Source organism: Chelonia mydas, chromosome 19 (genome assembly GCF_015237465.2).
Source record: "Chelonia mydas isolate rCheMyd1 chromosome 19, rCheMyd1.pri.v2, whole genome shotgun sequence".
Lineage (NCBI taxonomy): Eukaryota > Metazoa > Chordata > Testudines > Cheloniidae > Chelonia > Chelonia mydas.
Genome location: NC_051259.2, coordinates 18,374,587 through 18,394,284, shown reverse-complemented (window position 1 = coordinate 18,394,284; position 19,698 = coordinate 18,374,587). Strand labels below are relative to the sequence as shown.

General features: G+C 43.0%; 1 protein-coding gene across 1 annotated transcript in view; it reads right to left on the bottom strand.

Moving 5' to 3' along the window:
• Positions 1-412: 412 nt before the first annotated feature.
• Positions 413-19,698, bottom strand: part of STX12 (syntaxin 12) — a 31,220-nt gene continuing 11,934 nt past the window's right edge. The window contains exons 3-9 of the mRNA XM_037881848.2: positions 13,550-13,649; positions 7,308-7,445; positions 6,210-6,253; positions 4,954-5,059; positions 4,319-4,391; positions 3,995-4,077; positions 413-2,026 (exon numbers count right to left, since the gene is read on the bottom strand). Of these exons, the coding sequence (XP_037737776.1) occupies positions 1,934-2,026; positions 3,995-4,077; positions 4,319-4,391; positions 4,954-5,059; positions 6,210-6,253; positions 7,308-7,445; positions 13,550-13,649 (637 nt within the window). The 3' untranslated portion in view covers positions 413-1,933. The remainder of the gene's footprint in view (positions 2,027-3,994; positions 4,078-4,318; positions 4,392-4,953; positions 5,060-6,209; positions 6,254-7,307; positions 7,446-13,549; positions 13,650-19,698) is intronic.

The following is a 19,698-nucleotide window of genomic DNA, read 5'->3' as shown; positions in this document are numbered from 1 at the left end:
AATGTACATGATACAATCACAGAACTGGAAGGGACCTTGAGAGGTCATCTAGTCCAGACCCCTGCACTCATGGCAGGACTATTATCTAAACTGTTCAGTGAGAGGCCAAGTTCAGTTTACTTTTAACTGAAGTGTAACCAACAGAGTTTCAGCATGGAAATCTTGTACACCACATAAATGTGAGTTATTGCTCACTTTAGATTACCTTTAACTACATTAAAGATCTAGCACTACAGAAATGAACAGTGGAAATGCCATGAGTAAGAGTGGTTGGAATGAAGACAGCCTTCTACCCTACCTAGAAAGGTCAGCTTCAAGAAACATGTTTTGAAGCTTTAGTGAATAAGTATCATTTTCTCCAGCATAAGGAGTTTGTCTACTTCAAACTGTATGAGAAAGACGATTGATCAAAGACTTTTTAAAATGTTTATTGACAGTTATTGGATGGAATGATGGTGCAATAGTGCAAAAAATTGTGCAATTATGACAACACATTCCCTCTGCAGTTTTCACATTTAGTTTAGTATTTTAACTAAGACAGACATGGAATAAAGATTAAATACAAAATGGGCCAGTATGTTGCAGTTAACCACACAATGATGATCTTTAGCTACAATCTTATTTTTCCATCAGTGCATTTCAGTTCAGAACCACATTGAGGAATGGGGGTAGCAGGTAAGCGCTATCCAGCCCTATTACAGAACACTAAGTAGAACCAGAGATCTCTTCCACAGAAAGACTTAGTCAAGCAATACCCTCTGCCAATCTAAAACTACTATTGAGTTACTAAACCAAATTTTGTATCCCTTATGAACAGAAGAGTAAGAGTATTAGATGTACATGACTGGTATTTGTTCACACAATGCATACCACCTGTTCTAGTACCAGTTCCACACTGCTGACTAGTAATAGAGCTTTTCAAGGGTCATTTCTAAACAATTCAATTTGGCCTAATGCAAACTAGAAAGAAAGTTCAATAAACCCTAGGGCTCAGTTTCCAACCTTGAATGGCTCTCTCACCACCATTAAAAATGTGAAGTTGTCACATTAACTAGTTAAAAACTAAATGGGTAGTTACAGATTTTAGGGTTGCCTATGCCACAGGGCATTTCAATAGCAATTTTTTAATTCTACACAAGTGGTGGGGGTGCCGAGTGGGAAGATGTGTTTGATAACAGTAAGCCACCAGCTATAGTCTCACTGGGGAAGAATATATTGTTAGAGAATGTTATGTTAAATGCTGCATTGTCACCACAAACACTGATGTGAAAAAACCCACCACCAAACATTAATAAAAACAGTTACAATTATCTATAGACTAAACTGATCGGTCACTGAGCCCACTAGTGGTTCCAACTTCAGCACTCATGCATTTTAATCCTTACCATTCAAAGATGTAACGGTAAAGTTTCTTTAGAAGAGTTAAGAGCTATGGCCACCTGGAGACTAATCAAACCATGGGGCAAATATTAGAGATTTTAGGAATTGGTGAGTCAAGGTAAAGTGAGAATCAGCATTGTGCACTCTTTGGAAGTAACTCCTATTTGCACCACTCCTACAAAGAATAACTATACATATAAACATGTTAGAAGAATTGTAGTGCCACTTGTCCAAAACAAGACATCTCCAATTACTGATCACATTCTTCAAGATACAGTTGGGACAGGGAGTAATCATAATACAATACAGAAAGCAAAAAAATACAAAATAGTTTAGTTACATAAAGCAATAGAATTTGTACATAAACTGATAAATACTGTCTCCAATGTTCACTAATTCCAAGTACTAGTTATCTGCATGTTAGTTTCTAAATCTATTACTAGAGGACATTCTGGTTTGTGCTCTCTCAAGGTGGTCAATTCATTTCCAAGACTAGTCAGCCTGTTTTCCCAGGGGAAAACTCTGCAATGAAATTAGACTCCTTATGAGGACTTCATTTTGTTGCCTGCCAAATAACGAGTCCTAAGATTACAGAAGCCACAGCAAGGCCAAGAATCAGGATGCAGATCTTCTTACGAGATTTCTTCTAATGAAAGAAATAGAACAAAAAATATTGACACTAAAACAGCAGATGACAGAAGACTCAATGAGTTTGGCTAATTACAGAGTTCTGGACAGGAGACAGCAGGGAAAGTTGAAGCACAGCACGTGTATCCTGACTCAGGAGGAGAATGGAAAAAAATTCCCAGAGAACAGATTACACTTTGTTTAAATCAGAGTAGGATAATGTGCTCAAACCAAAAATGCTCAGTGCTAACAACATAAAAACTAGGAGGTAATGCAGTCAGAACACGGTTGGACTCAACTCCTGCTGCTGGCAAAAAAGAGAGTGAGCCGTACTTGAAGCTGGCTGAAACAATAGCGGAGAGTGAGCGAGCTTGTGTTTTAAAATGATAGAACACACCAGCACGATTTCTACAGAAGTCCTACCCCTCCCAGCTGTTAGGATTCTTTGAGGGCATCAATAAGGCATGATAAAAGACTAACCAGTTTACCTGTGTATTGCGCCTCCCCTTGTGTGCCTGAAATGGCTGTTACAAGAAGCTTCTTGGAACTATGCAAATGAATTGTGGGTGAATTCATCATCCACAATTTCTGCTCTTTGAAGTAATGGCCTCTGCTCTCTGCGTTGTACTCTATCCCCATCCTGACCTGGAGGCTTGTAATATACCCGGTCATGACCACAGACATGCAGCTGTTTTACAGTTTACCCACAGCAGCCTTGTAGAGTCTGACTTGCCTTGGGAAACTCCCTACTGTGTCTAGGTAAGCATGACCAACGCCTACAACGCATGCAGACTCTAAACTCTTATGTTGGAGAGTCCAGCCCTGGTGTTGGTGAAATTGTGAAGAAGTCCCAGGGCACAATGATATTGCAAGCTGCTGGATGGCGAGAGCAGCTGCTGTTCCGTTGGAGTGGAAGCTCCAATGCCTTAGTTCAGGCCGAGAACGAACAGAGGAACAGCTACCACCACTAGTACTGGCCCTTTTCCTTCCTCACAGCTGAAGCCAGGACCAGACCACTGCTGCTCCACTGCACCGTAGCCTCCTCTTACCCATCTCCATATGTCTCCTCCCCTGGCCCAAGCATGCCCAGTTCCTTAGCCGCAGTCTTCTCTACACAAGGGAGCAGCTGAAGCAAAACCATAGTCCTGCCACAGGCTCTTGAACTGCAAGTGCGGCAGGCTGGAGGAGAGGTGCATGGCATCAAGCCAACACTAGAGATCTAATCAAGTGGCCAAAAAGAGGGGCTTTGAAAAGCTGCTGAGAGAGATTTGGTAGGTCAGGAAAAAGAACTGATGACTATTCGGGTGCAAGAGGAAGAATGGATGAGTGGGTGGTGACCAAGTAGGCTGGGGGGAACTGAGCAGAAAATGGCAAGATGATGCAAGTCAAGGCACGTGGCGGGACACTACGTCAAGGGGTAGGTGGGAGAGAGATCATCTGTTAAGTTTTTTGTGAATGGGGTTGTGTGTGTTCATATCTATGTTAAGTATTGGGTAGTAAATTTTTGCCCGGGCTGGTAAACTCTCAGATTTACTGTATCAGTCTGAAGATCAGACTTGTAATGTTTCCACTGTAACACAATAACCTGCCTTTGCTAAGGAATGGTCTCCATTATCTTTTAATATGTGTTTTTGTTTAAAAATGCACTATTGAAGACAAAACCCAGCAGCTACCTTCAGCTATTCTCCAGGTCTATGCACCCCACCTTACATCCCCTGCATGATGGAGCAGGCTGAGTAGAAGGGTCCCAAAGAGAACCCAAAAGTTAATTTCTAGTATCTTATTAATAAGCCAAGTAGTACATGTGGCTGCATCTTTTCCTGGAGATGGAGTTCATTAGAAGAGTTAGTCCCACCTCAGCCCCTGCTAGTTGTGTGAGAACTTGCCTTACTGGTTGGAGGAGTGGGTATGTTTGCCTTGTTCCGTGCAATATGGTGATAGCAGCGGTCAATATGTATGCTAGTGCCAAGCACACAAAAGAGTTTACCTGATAATAAGCAGCTCTCTGTAACTGTTCACTGGCTCTTTCCACGTGCACTTCTGAACTTTCCACATTTGCTTCTATGCTATCTACACAAGTGTAAGGGGAGAGAACTCAAGTTATATTAAAAGACAATTCAGAACTGCAGAATTAAAGATTAACAGAATATGCTACCATATGGCATTTATATAGAATAGCTGCAATGGTTTAAATCAGCCACTCTCAGTTTTTCCAAATACACTGAGTTTAAAATGTGGAATAAGTGTAGAATAAAGCCAGATAAAAGAGAGGAGTTCTATTTCAGGGCATCTGTTGGCCAAGTGTACTTACCAATCATGTCTCCTTGATCGTGAATCATCATAGCTAAATCCTTAAATATCTGATTGACATCCAAAATGTCTGCCTGAAGACAACAGTTCAGTCAATAACAGTTTGACAAGTTACAACAGGTATAGATTATATTTTTCCAAAGCTAGTTTCTTCTTTGCTTAAAGGTCCATCTCAGGAATACTGCCCAAGGCTTAACAGACTAAACACCCTCTATAAAAAAATTCTCATCTTTGGAGCATGATGGGTGCTGGAGGGACCTGCATACAGCCCTCTTCAGCTAGAAGGAGGGTCATAGAATATCAGGGTTGGAAGGGACCTCAGGAGATCATCTAGTCCAACCCCCTGCTCAAAGCAGGACCAATCCCCAATTTTTGGTCCAGATCCCTAAATGGCCCCCTCAAGGATTGAACTCACAACCCTGGGTTTAGCAGGCCAATACTCAAACCACTGAGCTATCCCTACCCCCTACGTCACTCACCTAAGCATCAGCATCTCTAGAAGGAGCTCTGAGCCCACTGAACTCCCAGCTCTCTTGATCCCTCCCCACAAACAGATGAGCCTAGAGCACATTACCTGGCCCTTTTATTTAGGTTCCTTTGCTAACAGGGCTGCAAATGATAGGCTCTAGAGCTCACCTCCAACTGCCTGATTGCCGTTTCCCTCTCTTTAATGAGTTCAAGGTCCTGTTCAGTTATTGCTACATCTTCTTCTTGAGACTGCATTTGATTCCAGTCTTCATTACTGCAGAAAGAACACAGACTAAGAGCCTGTTCCTCCTGAGCAGCAGATACTTCCACTCCCCATTCAGGTCACAATGCCAATGAGTTATAGAAAGCTTCCTCCAGGGACAAAAACCAAATCAGGAGTGGATTTAAATCTTTAGTACAGGTAGATAGATTCTGGTATTATAGTTGTACTTAGAGACAAACTGGACTAGTGATGACAGGTTACGGAAAGGATGAAGATTGGGTTTTGCATGAGGAGACTTCAAAATCTCAGTAAAGAAACTAAAAGTTGGTCTGTGTAGGAAGCTTTGTTCTAAAATGTAAGTATTCCTTACAGCTATATACTGGGAAACTTTGAATTTCCTATTGTGCTTGGGGCTGTGTATTGTTTATAAGGCACCCAAAGAACAAAAGGCACAGATGGAAGTCTTTATGGAAGGCAACCTGCAAGCATGTTGTTTTGAGTACTAGGCAGAGAATGCTGTGCCTGGGTCTGCGTTGAAGGATACCTACTGGATGCATGGCATTGGAGGTTAAAATAAAGCCCTTGGTATTTTAGTCCACTACCCTATCAAGAACAACTACAAATGAAAAACAAACACCAACAGAGATATTAAAGCAAGTCAGTTGTCCCCACCCCCAAAATTACCTGCATCCTGGAGAGACAGCATTAGTAATAGCATTGTGCCGGCTAGGCACTACTATGGACAAACCAGCAAGTGCAACAACACAACACCCTATTTTCACACATTTAGGATGAGAAGAGGTGTCCTCCTGCTTCTCCACTCAAGGGTAAATACTTTGGAAAGCTGTACCAAGATTCCATGTCCGAGTTAGTGCACAACCCTCCGGCAGTTTTCACTAGCTAATAAGTTTCAAGACTTCAGAGTGCCAAAATACATTAAGAGATGCTAATTATCTCTGGGAGGGCCAACAGCCAACATGTGAAGTAGCCTAGTTTTGAAATAGTTAAATGTTTGGAAGCTGTGTACCACCACAATAAAACTACATATAGAAATGTTTTATATGGTGTAGGAATTGGGTTTCCTGGACTCTATGCACTGAGTTCAGTGATAATGCTGCATTAATGCAGTTTCTTGTATTGTTAATTACACATAGACGGAAGTGATAAAATGCACCCCAGGCGTGCAAAGGGTAGTTGTTACCTATCAAACGAGACCAGCTGCTCCTCTTTGAATCTCTCATCAGTCTGGAAGAGAGGAATGGCTCATTACTGTCACAAACTGCAGGCATCATGGACACAGCCAACCACAGCAAGGTAGGACTCTTACTATGTGGAGCTGAAGAGTTGTAACATACTAGTGTGAGTACCTTTAAGATACTTGCATTACTTTGGTTTTTAGACATAAGCTACAGGGGCACTGCAAGTCAGATGCAACTGAAAGAGCCCCCCTAAAAAGTCTGCTTAAGTCCTTTGTAATTGTTTGTCAATTCCTTTATCCACATACAAGAAGCGTATTGGTGCATTTACTTCTAGAGCCATCAGCCCATAAATAAGGGATTACGACAAACTTCAGCAAGGGGCCAGAATTACGAATCAATATTCCAAGAGGATTAGACAAAGCAGGGGAGGAAGTGGGCAAGAGGGATTGAAAAAAATGATTTGGTTGTCCATTTTATTAGGAATGCTTTTTAGTAATCACAGGGACTTACAAGAGACAGAGACAATATCACCAAAACAGGATTTAACCAACCATGGAGAGGAAGAAAATTGGAAACTGCACTGAGGAAGCAGTTGGACAAAGGGGGCTCAAGGGAAGGGGAAAAGAGATATGGAGAGTGTGTCTGCCAAGAGGCAGCTCAAGGACGGACAAAATTTAAGAGGTCTTTTTGGAGAGCTATAGGCCAGTGCTGACAGTCTTGTTGCAGGCCTACCAGCTGTGCTTTGGTTCCCCTCTCCACATATATCTGCACATACCTGACTTTCCTCCTCCTCCACTATTGTGAGCAGGCAAGGCACTGAGAGACTTTTGGCCTTCTGTGCTACAGAATACAAAGAGCTAGTACACAGACACTGCTCAGTGACAGTGCAGACTGACAGTTATGAAGTCTGCAGCCACGCATACATACAAGCTGATAGATCTCAGTAGTTTGGTGCCCACCTCCCACAAAATACAAACATACACATTTTCATTTGTCCATGGTATGTCACAGAAGTCCAAAAATTTGAGTGAAAGGTGCCTTTGTAATAAAGACTTCAGAGCTCGCTGAGCTCACTATACAACTCCTCTTAAAATACTTACCGAGAGACGAGAGCCAGCCCGTGCCCTGGCGACAGTCTCCTTCTCCTTCTCAGACACTCTTCTCTGCACTGCCTGGAAGTTATTTAAGGCTGCAGAGAAGTCATTCATTAAACGCTCCTTCTGCAATTTCTGTTGGCGCTAAAGAATTGAAATAAGATAACTAGTTATTCAAATATCTACTGACGAGACAATCCACAAAGCACGGAACTTCAGGAGGCCCCTATCTCCAGTGTTCAGACAGATTACCCAGTCCAGCCCTTGCCAATGACAGATCATTCCCTACCGTGGAGTTCTCTAGTTTGCTCTAGTCTAGTTTTAAATTTAGAGTGCAAGGAGACTTTTCTGCAGACAATTCCAGAATCTAGTACATTGTAACCCATTATTCCTAGTCATACCACATATACTTCACTAAATCAGCCAGTCTCCTTAGGTTAACAAGCTTCAGACACCTGAAGGCCTAAGTCCCCTGCAGATCCCTCAGTAACTCATTTAGTCAAATTAGAAGAATTTAACCCCATCTTTTCCTGGTAAGTGAATCCTACAAAAGCTGGGGGATGGTCAGCGACTTTCTTCACGTTCCCTCAACTTTGTCAATATTTCTTTTAATATGGAATAGTGTGTTCCCTATGTGGTTACAACAGAGCTGTACATGGGGACTGACCTTCCTGTTCCATAAACTGCCTCTGTATGCAGCCCTGGGCCTGGTCTACTTAAAATTAGGTCAACATAGCTACTTCATACATCACTCAGGAGTGTGAAAATGTCACATCATTAAGAGCCATAGCTACACCGACTTAACCCTTGCTGTAGACGTGGCTAGGCTGATGGAAGAATGCTTCCGTTGATTTAGCTATCGCTATTCGGGGAGGTGGATTTAATACAGTGATGGAAAACCCCCTCCGTCGCTGTAGGAAGCGTCCACACTTCAGCACCGTAGCTGTGCTGCTGTTGCATCCATAATGTCGACAAGCCCCTAGAGTGCTGCATCATCCACAATACAAGATTGCATCTAGTTTGCAGCCTATTATCCCTTCATCTCGTGGGATCACTGCTTTCCTTGTCTGTGTTTCAGCTTGTTTTTCTCCAGATTTATTAGCTACATTTCCCTCCAAGGCCAGTCTCATTTTACTTTTTCCATATTTCTCATATTTGTTTAGTTTGGTTGATTTCTGTCCTCATTAGGGTTGAGCTCTTCCCTTTTTTGTATCATGTACTAGTTTCATTGAACGTGCCACGCATGCCCCTCTTCCAGCTCATTAAGGATGTTAACTAAGATCAGGGCAGATGTGTGTGGTACCCACTGTACAGGTTTCCTATAACTTGAGACAGTACTGTTTATCACCCAATTTATGATCCTTCAGTCAGCTCTTATCCACATTTCAACATTCCCATTAAGCAAATACAAATAATTTTTTGAACAGGTTTATGAGAAGGCATTTGATTCAGTGGCATAATCCAATGATGCCTGTTCAGACAGTTAAAAATTGCAGCCCTTTCTTCTGGGAAGAATCTTGCCATACTGATTCAGGCTTTCATGAACTCTTGGCTGGGTTGCTGCAAAGTAATTATTGGCACTTCCAGCAAGAGACATTCATACATTGCAACTATTACTCCATATGTAGGGCCCTACCAAATTCACAGTCCATTTTGGTCAATTTCACGGCCACAGGATTTTAAAAATCATAAATTTCATGATTTCAGCTATTTAAATCTGAAATTTCACAGTGTCATAATTTTAAGGATCCTGACCCATAAAAAAGTTGTGGGGAGGGGGTCACAAGGTTATGGGGGGGGCGGGGGTTGCAGTACTGCTACCCTTACTTCTGTGCCGCTGCTGGCAGGGTGCTGCCTTCAGAGCTGGGTGCCCGGCCAGTATCTGCCGCTCTCCAGCCACCCAGCTCCGAAGGCGCAGAAATAAGGGAGGCAATACTGAATCCCTCTAAAATAACTTGCAATCCCCTCGCAACTCCCTTTTGGATTTGGACCCCCAATTTGAGAAACGCTGGTATCCTCCGTGAAATCTGTATAGTATAGGGTAAAAGCACACAAGAGACCAGATTTCACAGGCCGTTACACGTTTTTCATGGCCGTGAATTTGGTAGTGCCCTATTCATATGGCAGCATAACTTGTCAAGGACTTCTTGTCCACTAGAGGGAAACTGAATTGCACATGTTGAATGACTATACAAAGCATGGATTTTCAGTCTTACTTACAATGGTATTTAAGCCTTTAAATAAAGGATCAGGTTGAGGCAACATCTGCTGCCCCATATCCACTGCAGATTATCCTGTAACGGCATTTTGAAGACAAGATTTTCCTTCACTGAGCATTCTTCCCATGGATATGCCTCAGCACATGAGCATCACCCCTGCAGTCAAGGCTCAAAACGGCATCCTTTATCACTGAATTTAGCAGGAGAGAGCTTGGGGCTTACCTATTTAAGGTTTATATTTTGTTTATTCCAGGCCTGTCTTCTTAGTTTCTATGGAGATGTGTTACCTTTTGTTGTGTATTAGAGACGCGAAACCTTTGGGCAGGGAATCTCATAAGATGACTACAGCTTCCCACTACCTTCCCCCGGAAAGGCAAGGGGATTCAAATGCACATTAGAATTATAAAGAGACTTGATGTTGGCCAACAAATGGTCCACTATGCAGCATTTTGGTACAATTTTGCATTGCCTATAATTTAGCTTCTTCACCACAGTCAGCTATCCCTTACAGCAAACAGTATCTGAAAAGCCATTTAGAAGCTAAGTAACAGTTCTGAATACACAGCCCAATTGTATTTTGATGCTATAGCATTGCCATAAGGCCAGGGGAGAGAGGGCGAAGGGCAGAGCCACCATATAGCAATAATGAGCCCCTTCTCCAAGCAGCTCTGCAACATGAGTGTAAGAATGGCTATACTGGGTCAGACCAAAGGTCCATCCAGCCCAGTATCCTGTCTACCGACAGTGGCCAATGCCAGGTGCCCCAAAGGGAGTGAACCTAACAGGTAATGATCAAGTGATCTCTCTCCTGCCATCCATCTCCACCCTCTGACAAACAGAGGCTAGGGACACCATTCCTTACCCATCCTGGCTAATAGCCATTAATGGACTTAACCTTCATGAATTTATCCAGTTATTTTTTTAAACCCTGTTACAGTCCTAGCCTTCACAACCTCCTCAGGCAAGGAGTTCCACAGGTTGGCTGTGTGTTGTGTGAAGAAATACTTCCTTTTCTTTGTTTTAAACCTGCTGCCCATTAATTTCATTTGGTGGCCCCAAATTCTTATATTATGGGAACAAGTGAATAACTTTTCCTTATTCACTTTCTCCATACCACTCATAATTTTATATACCTCTATCATATTCCCCCTTAGTCTCCTCTTTTCCAAGCTGAAAAGTCCTAGCCTCTTTAATCTCTCCTCATATGGGTCCCGTTCCAAACCCCTAACCATTTTAGTTGATCTTTTCTGAATGTTTTCTAATGCCAGTCAGTATATCTTTTTTAAGATGAGGGGACCGCATCTGTACGCAGTATTCAAGATGTGGGAGTACTATGGATTTATATAAGGGCAATAAGATCTTCTCCATTTTATTCTCTATCCCTTTTTTAATGATTCCTAACATCCCATTTGCTTTTTTGACTGGCGCTACACACTGCATGGACGTCTTCAGAGAACTATCCAGGATGACTTCAAGATCTTTCTCCTGATCAATTGTAGCTAAATGAGCCCCCATCATATTGTATGTATAGTTGGGGTTATTTTTTCCAATGTGCATTACTTTACATTTATCCACATTAGATTTCATTTGCCATTTTGTTGCCCAATCACTTAGTTTTGTGAGATCTTTTTGAAGTTCTTCACAGTCTGCTTTGGTCTTAACTATCTTGAGCAGTTTAGTATCATCTGCAAACTTTGCCACCTCACTGTTTACCCCTTTCTCCAGATCATTTATGAATAAGTTGAATAGGATTGGTCCTAGGACTGACCCTTGGGGAACACCATTAGTTACCCCTCTCCATTCTGAAAATTTACCATTTATTCCTACCTTTGTTCCCTGTCTTTTAACTAGTTCTCAATCCATGAAAGGATCTTCCTTCCTATCCCATGACAACTTAATTTACGTAAGAGCCTTTGGTGAGGGACCTTGTCAAAGGCTTTCTGGAAATCTAAGTACACTATGTCCACCGGATCCCCCTTGTGCACGTTTGTTGACCCCCTCAAAGAACTCTAATACATTAGTAAGACATGATCTCCCTTTACAGAAACCATGCTGACTTTTGGGTAACAATTTATGTTCTTCTATGTGTCTGACAATTTTATTCTTTACTATTGTTCCAAGTAATTTGCCCGGTACTGACGTTAGACTCACCGGTCTGTAATTGCCAGAATCACCTCTAAAGCCCTTCTTAAATATTGGCGTTACATTAGCTATCTTCCAGTCATTGGGTACAGTAGCTGATTTAAAGGACAGGTTACAAACCATAGATAATAGTTCCACAATTTCACATTTGGGTTCTTTCAGAACTCTTGGGTGAATGCCATCTGGTCCTGGTGACTTGTTACTGTTAAGTTTCTTAATTAATTCCAAAACCTCCTCTAGTGACACTTCAATCTGTGACAATTCCTCAGATGTGTCACCTACAAAAGCCGGCTCAGGTTTGGGAATCTCCCTAACATCCTCAGCCGTGAAGACTGAAGCAAAGAATTCATTTAGTTTCTCTGTGATGACACTATCGTCTTTAAGTGCTCCTTTTGTATCTTGATCGTACAGGGGCCCCACTGGTTGTTTAGCAGGCTTCCTGCTTCTGATGTACTTAAACATTTTGGTATTACCTTTTGAGTTTTTCGCTAGCTGTTCTTCAAACTCCTTTTTGGCTTTTCTTATTACATTTTTACATTTAATTTGGCGGTTTTTTTCATTTAATTTTTAATTTAATTTAATTTACATTTAATTTGGTATTTAATTTGCAAGTTTCTGGTAAGAAGCTGGAGAAATCTGGAGCTGGAACAGGCCTTCTGTTTCCTCTGGGTATGTCAGCCTGCTACAAAACCAGCACCCATGGCTTTCTACAGCTTGCAGGATCCAGATAGCTAGGGAAAGTTTCCATGCAGGGTTTACCAAACCAGCAGTCTGCAGAGCACTTCCTGATGGTCTGCAGAGAGTTGACTGGTCACACAGTAACTGGTTCCTCTTCCTTTTTTCCATCTACTAAACTACAACGGGACAGCAAAAGATGCATTACATGGAAAGTGTGAGGAAAACCATGTACCCAGTGGTAAATACAGCAGTTGTGATGTTAGCTTGCTCAATGGGAGGGAGAAGTGGTCTGTACTGTGGTATGCAAGGGAAGGGAGTCTCTTAAGATATGTTCCACATGACAGACTTTGAAAAATCCCAGTTCTAATAATACCTCCTGTATGGGAGAGGGAGAAATGTGGGGTCAGCAGACATTCCCTAGGGAGAGGCACAATCTGGAAATTCATTTTTGTATTTTAAACACATAGCCAAGGGCTGCCTGCTCATTTCTCTAACTGGGTCATTTACACTTCGGAATCATTAAACACAGAGCGGTGCAGCCCGCAGCTAGGGATGCCCTCTGACATTCTGCTCTTTCAAGCGGTGGTACGCTATGAGTGCACTGTGGAACTCCTACTGCCCTGCAGCAGTGTCCACACAGGATGGAAGTGTGCAGCAAGCTGGTGCGCTGTAGAGTCACACCCTGGCTTGCTGTGCATTAACGTCCATTGTGGGCAAGGTCTAATTCAATGGCAGAGCCAGAATTAGAACTCAGAGGTTCCAGGATCATTCACCCATGGTAAACACATGAGACAGCTACTGATCAGGATGCCAATGGATTAAAAACCCTCTTCTTTACAAGAAGACTTCTTAGTTTACACTATACCAAGAAGCCTGTCACCATCACTGTGACAGAATGATCATAGATCCAGGCTGTGTTCCAATCTCTTTTGGGATAAAGTCTCAGCACAGAAATCCATGCATGCTGAAAGTCAAACTTTGTGTTCTACAGACACCAGCGAGATGGGGCACTGAGCACTCCCTGTCTCCACTCACTGTTTTAAAGCATCCCTACAGTTCTGCTCTCTTTAGACAGAAGCCACCCTATCAGGTAACCTAGATTTGCTAGTTCATACTTATCCTGTAATGACACAAGTTAGTGTGTTTCTTTCTTAAGAAAATATTAGGATTTTTTTTCTTCCTTTCCACTAAAGCTTCACCCGCACAAACCTGTTCAGAAGCTGATAAGGGAAGTGGCAGAGATCCCAGCTCCTTTAGGTACTCGTTTGTCTCCTTGGCGAGCCGGTTTGCAGAATGCTGTAACTGTTGTCTAAAATAAAAATACAAGCTTATATAGTTTCCTCTGAATTAAGTTGCTAGTACAGTCACCAAACAATTAACAGCTGTCACCGTACCACATAAGGGTTCCAAAATCCTGCACATTTAAGTTGCACACTATGACAATTCAAATGATTGCAGCTCTATGTTTACAACTGTCAGGTTATCCCATGAAGTTCCACCTGCACTTATGACACTAAATAATATTAGGAGTTCCCATGCCAAGAGGGAAGAGAATTCTTAAGAGTCTGCAGAAGCTTATTAGTATCAGAATCAAATAACTAGAATAGTCTTTACCTGACAAGTCCCAAGGACCATTTCCTGGGTAAGGAGTTGCAGGCATTATAAACACTGCATAGCAGACAGCACCTTCCTGTGTTCAAGGTGACAGGAGGAATGGACTTCTAGCTTTTGTATTAGGGTGCATTTGTAGCTTCAGTTTGCACACATTTTGTTGACATGTTACTTAAAGGGGACACAGTCTAGCTACATTAAAAATAGTATTTAAGGTCATTTCAGGTCTACATCTGCTCTAGACCCCTACCAAACCTTGTGGTTCAGCAGTCACTTTAAGATGTTTCTTTCCTCCTTATTGCTGTAAGGCAGTGGTTCTCAACCAGGGGTCTGAGACCCCCTGGGAGCTGCGAGCAGATTTCAGGGGGGCCGCCAAGCAGGGCCAGCATTAGCCTCACTGGGGCCCAGGGCAGAAAGCCAAAGAGCCTTGCTGCATGGGGTTGAAGCCCGGGCCCTGTGCCCTTCCACCTGAGGCTGAAGCCGAAGCCTGAGCAATGTAGTTTTGTGGGGGCTCCTGTGGCATGAGGACCCCCAGGCAAGTGGCCTGCTTGCTACCCCCTAATGCTGGCCCTTGCTTTTATATGCAGAAATCCCATTATTGTGGTACAAGTGGGCCGTGGAGTTTTTATAGCATGTTGGGGGGGCCACAGAAAGAAAAAGGTTTTCGGGGAGAGGGATAGCTCAGTGGTTTAAGCATTGGCCTGCTAAACCCAGGGTTGTGAGTTCAATCCTTGAGGGGGCCATTTACGGATCTGGGGCAAAAATTGGGGATTGGTCCTGCTTTGAGCAGGGGGTTGGACTGGATGACCTCCTGAGGTCCCTTCCAATCCTGATATTCTATGATTCTATGAACCCCTGCTGTAAGGGACACAAAAAACCTGGGAAAATGGCATACATCATGAAACAGCAAGAATGAGAATATCAAGTGCACAGAACAGCTGCTTATTCAAATCTTTCCACTAGCCAGCCAGGGAAAACATTTTTAGACAAAAGTGTAATTCTTTAAATGCTGACTGGGTCCCATTTGCTTTGGTTTCCAATTTTTGCTTCATGGTTTTGCTTTCATTTTGGTGACCATGAACAATGATTACTCTGCCCATGGTAACGTGATACACAAGCCCTGGCAGTTGCGGGGTGGGGGAGAAAAGAAAATTGGCTCTTCAGTTAGTGGTTACATTGGGTGTACCATAGATTTACAAGACAAGTTTCTGGAACCTATGAATACTATTGTCCCAGTAAGTTAGGATGGTCCCAGAATGCTTTGCTATAAGAAGTCATGATCCTCTATAACAGACAGCCAACCATAACCTATGGAAAGTCCTCAGTTGCACAAACACTGTTCTGCTTTAGCATACACAGACAGTTCACCACTGGAAACGCTACACATCATTAGTATGCCTACCGTAAGATCTACATTAAACTCATGTTACAAAGTTTCCAGACACATTGCTGTAATTTGTTGTGTCTTCTGCCCTAGGAAGGAGGATTTGGAAGGAATTCATTCATTAACCACCTGCCACATATACACAGAACATAGTGGTGGGTCAGACCATAAGATGGGAAAAGGAACGAAAGGGATACAAAAAAAAAAGCACAAGGCAATAAGTTCATTGCATGCCCATAAGACACCAAGAGGAAAGCTATCAACCATATAGTCCAATTGATGTACATGACAAAGCAGTCAGGTTTAGCAGAGTTTGTGTTGCCTCATTGCATATTCTAGCCCACAGTAGGTAAACTATAGTGGTGCCTGAGAAGTTAATTTGATGGTTGCGTTGACTATGATTTCCCTGCATTTTTGTACCAATACACTTGAAGTGTCACCCTAGGAAGCACTATTTGTTAAGCACCAATAATCCCTTCAAGTGAAAGCTGAAGGTTTTTCTATAACAGAACAACATTAACTGGAAACTAGATTAATTAGACTGCCACCAATGATTAGTTCTTTAATCCAGCCATTAAATCCAGATCAAATCAACTATGATCTAGTTGAAGCACTCAAGCATTAGCAGCTGTGTCCTGTTTATATTCTGAAAAAGTTTAGAATGTTCTGCACTTCATATGGAATGTTACAAACATGTTCCATATCCACCCAGGCCTCTGTTAGACATGGCAGCCTTCAGATTTGTACTGAGCAGCTCGGAATGACAAAGCAGAGAGGGCAGGAAGAGAGGGGGCTCCCTTTTATAAATAGTAACCTTGTTACTAGCAGAGTTGGCTGAAAAATGGAAATCCCATCCTATGACAGATTTCATCTGACAAATTTTTCATCCCAAAAAGAGACAAAAGTCAAAACTATCAGATTTTTCATGGGAAGGGATTTCCAGAAAACTCTGTTTGGGGAGAGCCAAACCAGAAGCTTTTGGCTTTCTGTCTGGCCATCTGGAAGGCTCTTTGCCTACAGGCAGAAACTGAAACTGACTAAAGCCTTCCAGGCAGGCAGGCAGGCAGCCAGCGAGCCTTCATTTAGATTTTCCTGATGGAGAGCTGAAATTACCCAAGAAAACTGAAGTTTCCCCCTGGGTAATTTGGGAGAAAAAGAGGGAACATATTCCATTGGAAAATCATTCTAATGTAAGATTCCTGATCAACTCTAGTTACTAGGCAGTTTTGAAATTATTAGCCCAAGATAAACATGCCCGTGAGGGGATTACTTCTGACATTCCTTACCCAGGTCAGAATTGAAAACCTGCTACTTCTATGACCATAAGTGGTGCAACCTGTACTGGTCAACGCCGAGTGCTGGGCACTGGTTAATTACCCCAGAAACCTCAGGAATCGCCAACAGCTTCGGGCAGATGAGCGCCTGGGGAGGGTAGTGGAACCCTTGATGGAGGAAATGCCATCAAAAGGTGGATGAGCAAATTCACTCAGTGTTTTTGCCAATGACATCCTCACAGGACAGATTGGGCCCTTCAGCTGTAGCGGATAACCTATCTAGGAGTGGAGCCCCGAAGGGGAGGCAGATAGAAGATCTCCTCTGCACTGGCAACTCCTGCAGCACAGCTGGTTCCAAACGTATCAACTCCCGTCCTTCCTTTGGTCCAAACCAGTGAAGTCAAGAGGGGGGATGCTGACACATGGGCAAAGCAGGGCTTCCACATCAACTGCCTAGACTATTGCAGCCACATCACATGGAAAGGACACTCCATCCTTGCTGGCAACATGGTCACAACATGGAAGGTGGCAGTTATGGGTTATATGCTCTCACTTGATTGGCATAGAGGAGGGTTCCACAGGTCACCTTCGATGGTGGGAGGAATCACTGTGTTCCATTGGTCAGCCACCGCCCGCCACAAAGCCAGGCAGCCCCCGGACAGTCAGGTGCTGACCCGCCATGGTCTGTCTGCCTCATGGGGTGCATGGGGCTAGACCAAAAGTTGAAAGGCAGACTGAAACCTTGGTTTCTTATTTTTGCCAAATACACGAACTTTCCAGCTTGGAAGCTGGAATGTTGGGACCATGTGTCCGGGATTTACAAATGATGACCTACAATACACAAGCAGCATACAGAAGTCAGCTTTGATAGACCATGAGCTGTACAAACTCAATGTTGACATTGCAGCACTTCAGGAAACAAGACTTGCCGATGCTGGTTCTGTCCAACAGACCAATTACACCTTCTTTTGGCAAGGTAAAAGCAGTGAAGAAAATTGTCTGCACAGTGTCGGTTTCGCTGTGAGAAACAAGTGGGTAAAGCTCCTAGAAACACCCATTGGGAAGTCGGAGCGTATCATCTCACTTAAACTTCAGACAACCATCAGCTCTGTGAACATTATTAATGCCTATGCACCAACACTCAAATCTAACCCTGAGGAGGATATATTATATGACTCTTTGCATCAAGTCATCAAAAGAATACCATCAAATGAGCAACTTTTCCTCCTTGGTGACTTTAATGCAAGAGTCGGTGCAGCCAACTCATGGCCAGATTGCCTAGGACATTTTGGCATTGGCACTATGAATGAGAATGGACAAAGACGTCTTGAATGCTGCCCCCAAACCAAATGTGCATTACCAATTCGTATTTTACAGGAAAAGAGTGCCACAAAGTGTCATGGCGACATCCACGATCAAGCCACTGGCACCAATTAGACCTTGTTATCATCAGGAGGAAAGATCTACCCTTCGTGCAGAACACTCACACATTCCACAGTATTGACTGTGACATTGCTAATACTCAAGGAGTGGTCAAAGTGAAGATTACAGCCAAGAAACTAGACAGAGCAAAACCTAGGCCCAAGCCCCAAATCAATGCTATTAACACTGCAAACCAGAGGAAATGTCAGGAGTTTGTGAAGACTTTTGAACTTAGCATGCATGAGAAGTCATTACCCGAGGAGGCAGAGGAATCTGGGGAAGATTTAAGAACAATCCATGAAGTACATAAAAGATGGTTACAAGGAGGAGGGAGAAAAATTGTTCTTCTTAACCCCTGAGGATAGGACAAGAAGCAATGGGCTTAAAGGCTGGTTTAGGTTGGACATTAGGAAAAACTTCCTAACTGTCAAGTGGTTAAACACTGGACTAACTTGCCTAGGGATGGTGTAGAATCTCCATCACTGGGAATTTTTAAGAACAGGTTGGACACACACTGGTCAGGGATGGTCTAGATAATACTTAGTCCTGCCTTGAGTGCAGGGGATTGGACTAGATGACCTCTCGAGGTCCCTTCCAGTTCTATGATTCTATGGAACAGCTTTAGCTACATTGGGAACACAGCCTATCTGGAACACAAGAAACCAACAAAGTACCAAAGTGAGACTTCGACATGCAAAAATTGAGGTACAGCGAGCAAGCAGACGTTTTGCAAATCATTACCGACCAAGGTCTGTGAAGAGATACAGACAGCCTCAGACACAGGAAACCTCAAAGTCATGTATGATGGCCTGAAGAAAGCTCTAGGTCCCACACTGTCAACAAGGTTGCCACTCTCAAATTGCACAGCAGTGAAATCATTATAGATTAAAACAAGCAGTTGTCTTGTTGGGTTGAACACTATTTAGAGCTATACGCACAAGGAAGAAACACCACCAGCGAATCACTAGACCAAATGCCAACTCTACAGGTCATGCCAGAGCTAGATGTGGAGCCCGCTGTAGAAGTGGGCAAGTGGCAAGGCTCCTGGAAAAGATGGCATCCCAGCAGAAATCCTCACGTGCGGGAAAGACAGCCTATTACCATATCTTCTTCAGCTGCTACTTAAATGCTGGAAAAAGGGTGAGGTACCACAAGAGATGCGTAACGCAAACATCATCACGTTGTATAAAAATAAAGGCGAAAAGGTGATTGCAACAACTACATGGGTATCTTGCTACTAAGTGCAGCAGGAAAAGCTTTCGCAAAAGTCATCTTAGTGCGCTTACAACAGCTGGCGAATCGTGTCTACCCTTAATCACAGTGCAGATTCCGGGTTGGAAGATCAACTATAGACATGATATTTTCTCTGCATCAACTCCAAGAAAAGTGCAGAGAGCAAAACCGACCATTGTACATTGCCTTTGTGGACCTAACCACACAGTAAGCAGAGCAGGTCTATTTGCCATACTAGAAAAGATAGGATGCCCACCAACCTTGTTAAGTCTTATACATTCATTCCACAACAACATGAGAGCAGCCATCCAGTTTGACGGGTCCACTTCAGACAGCTTTGAGATGAAGAGTGGAGTAAAGCAAGAATGTGTTCTTGCCCCTACGCTCTTTTGAATCTTCTTGGTACTCTTGAACTGTGCGTGGACATGTTTAAG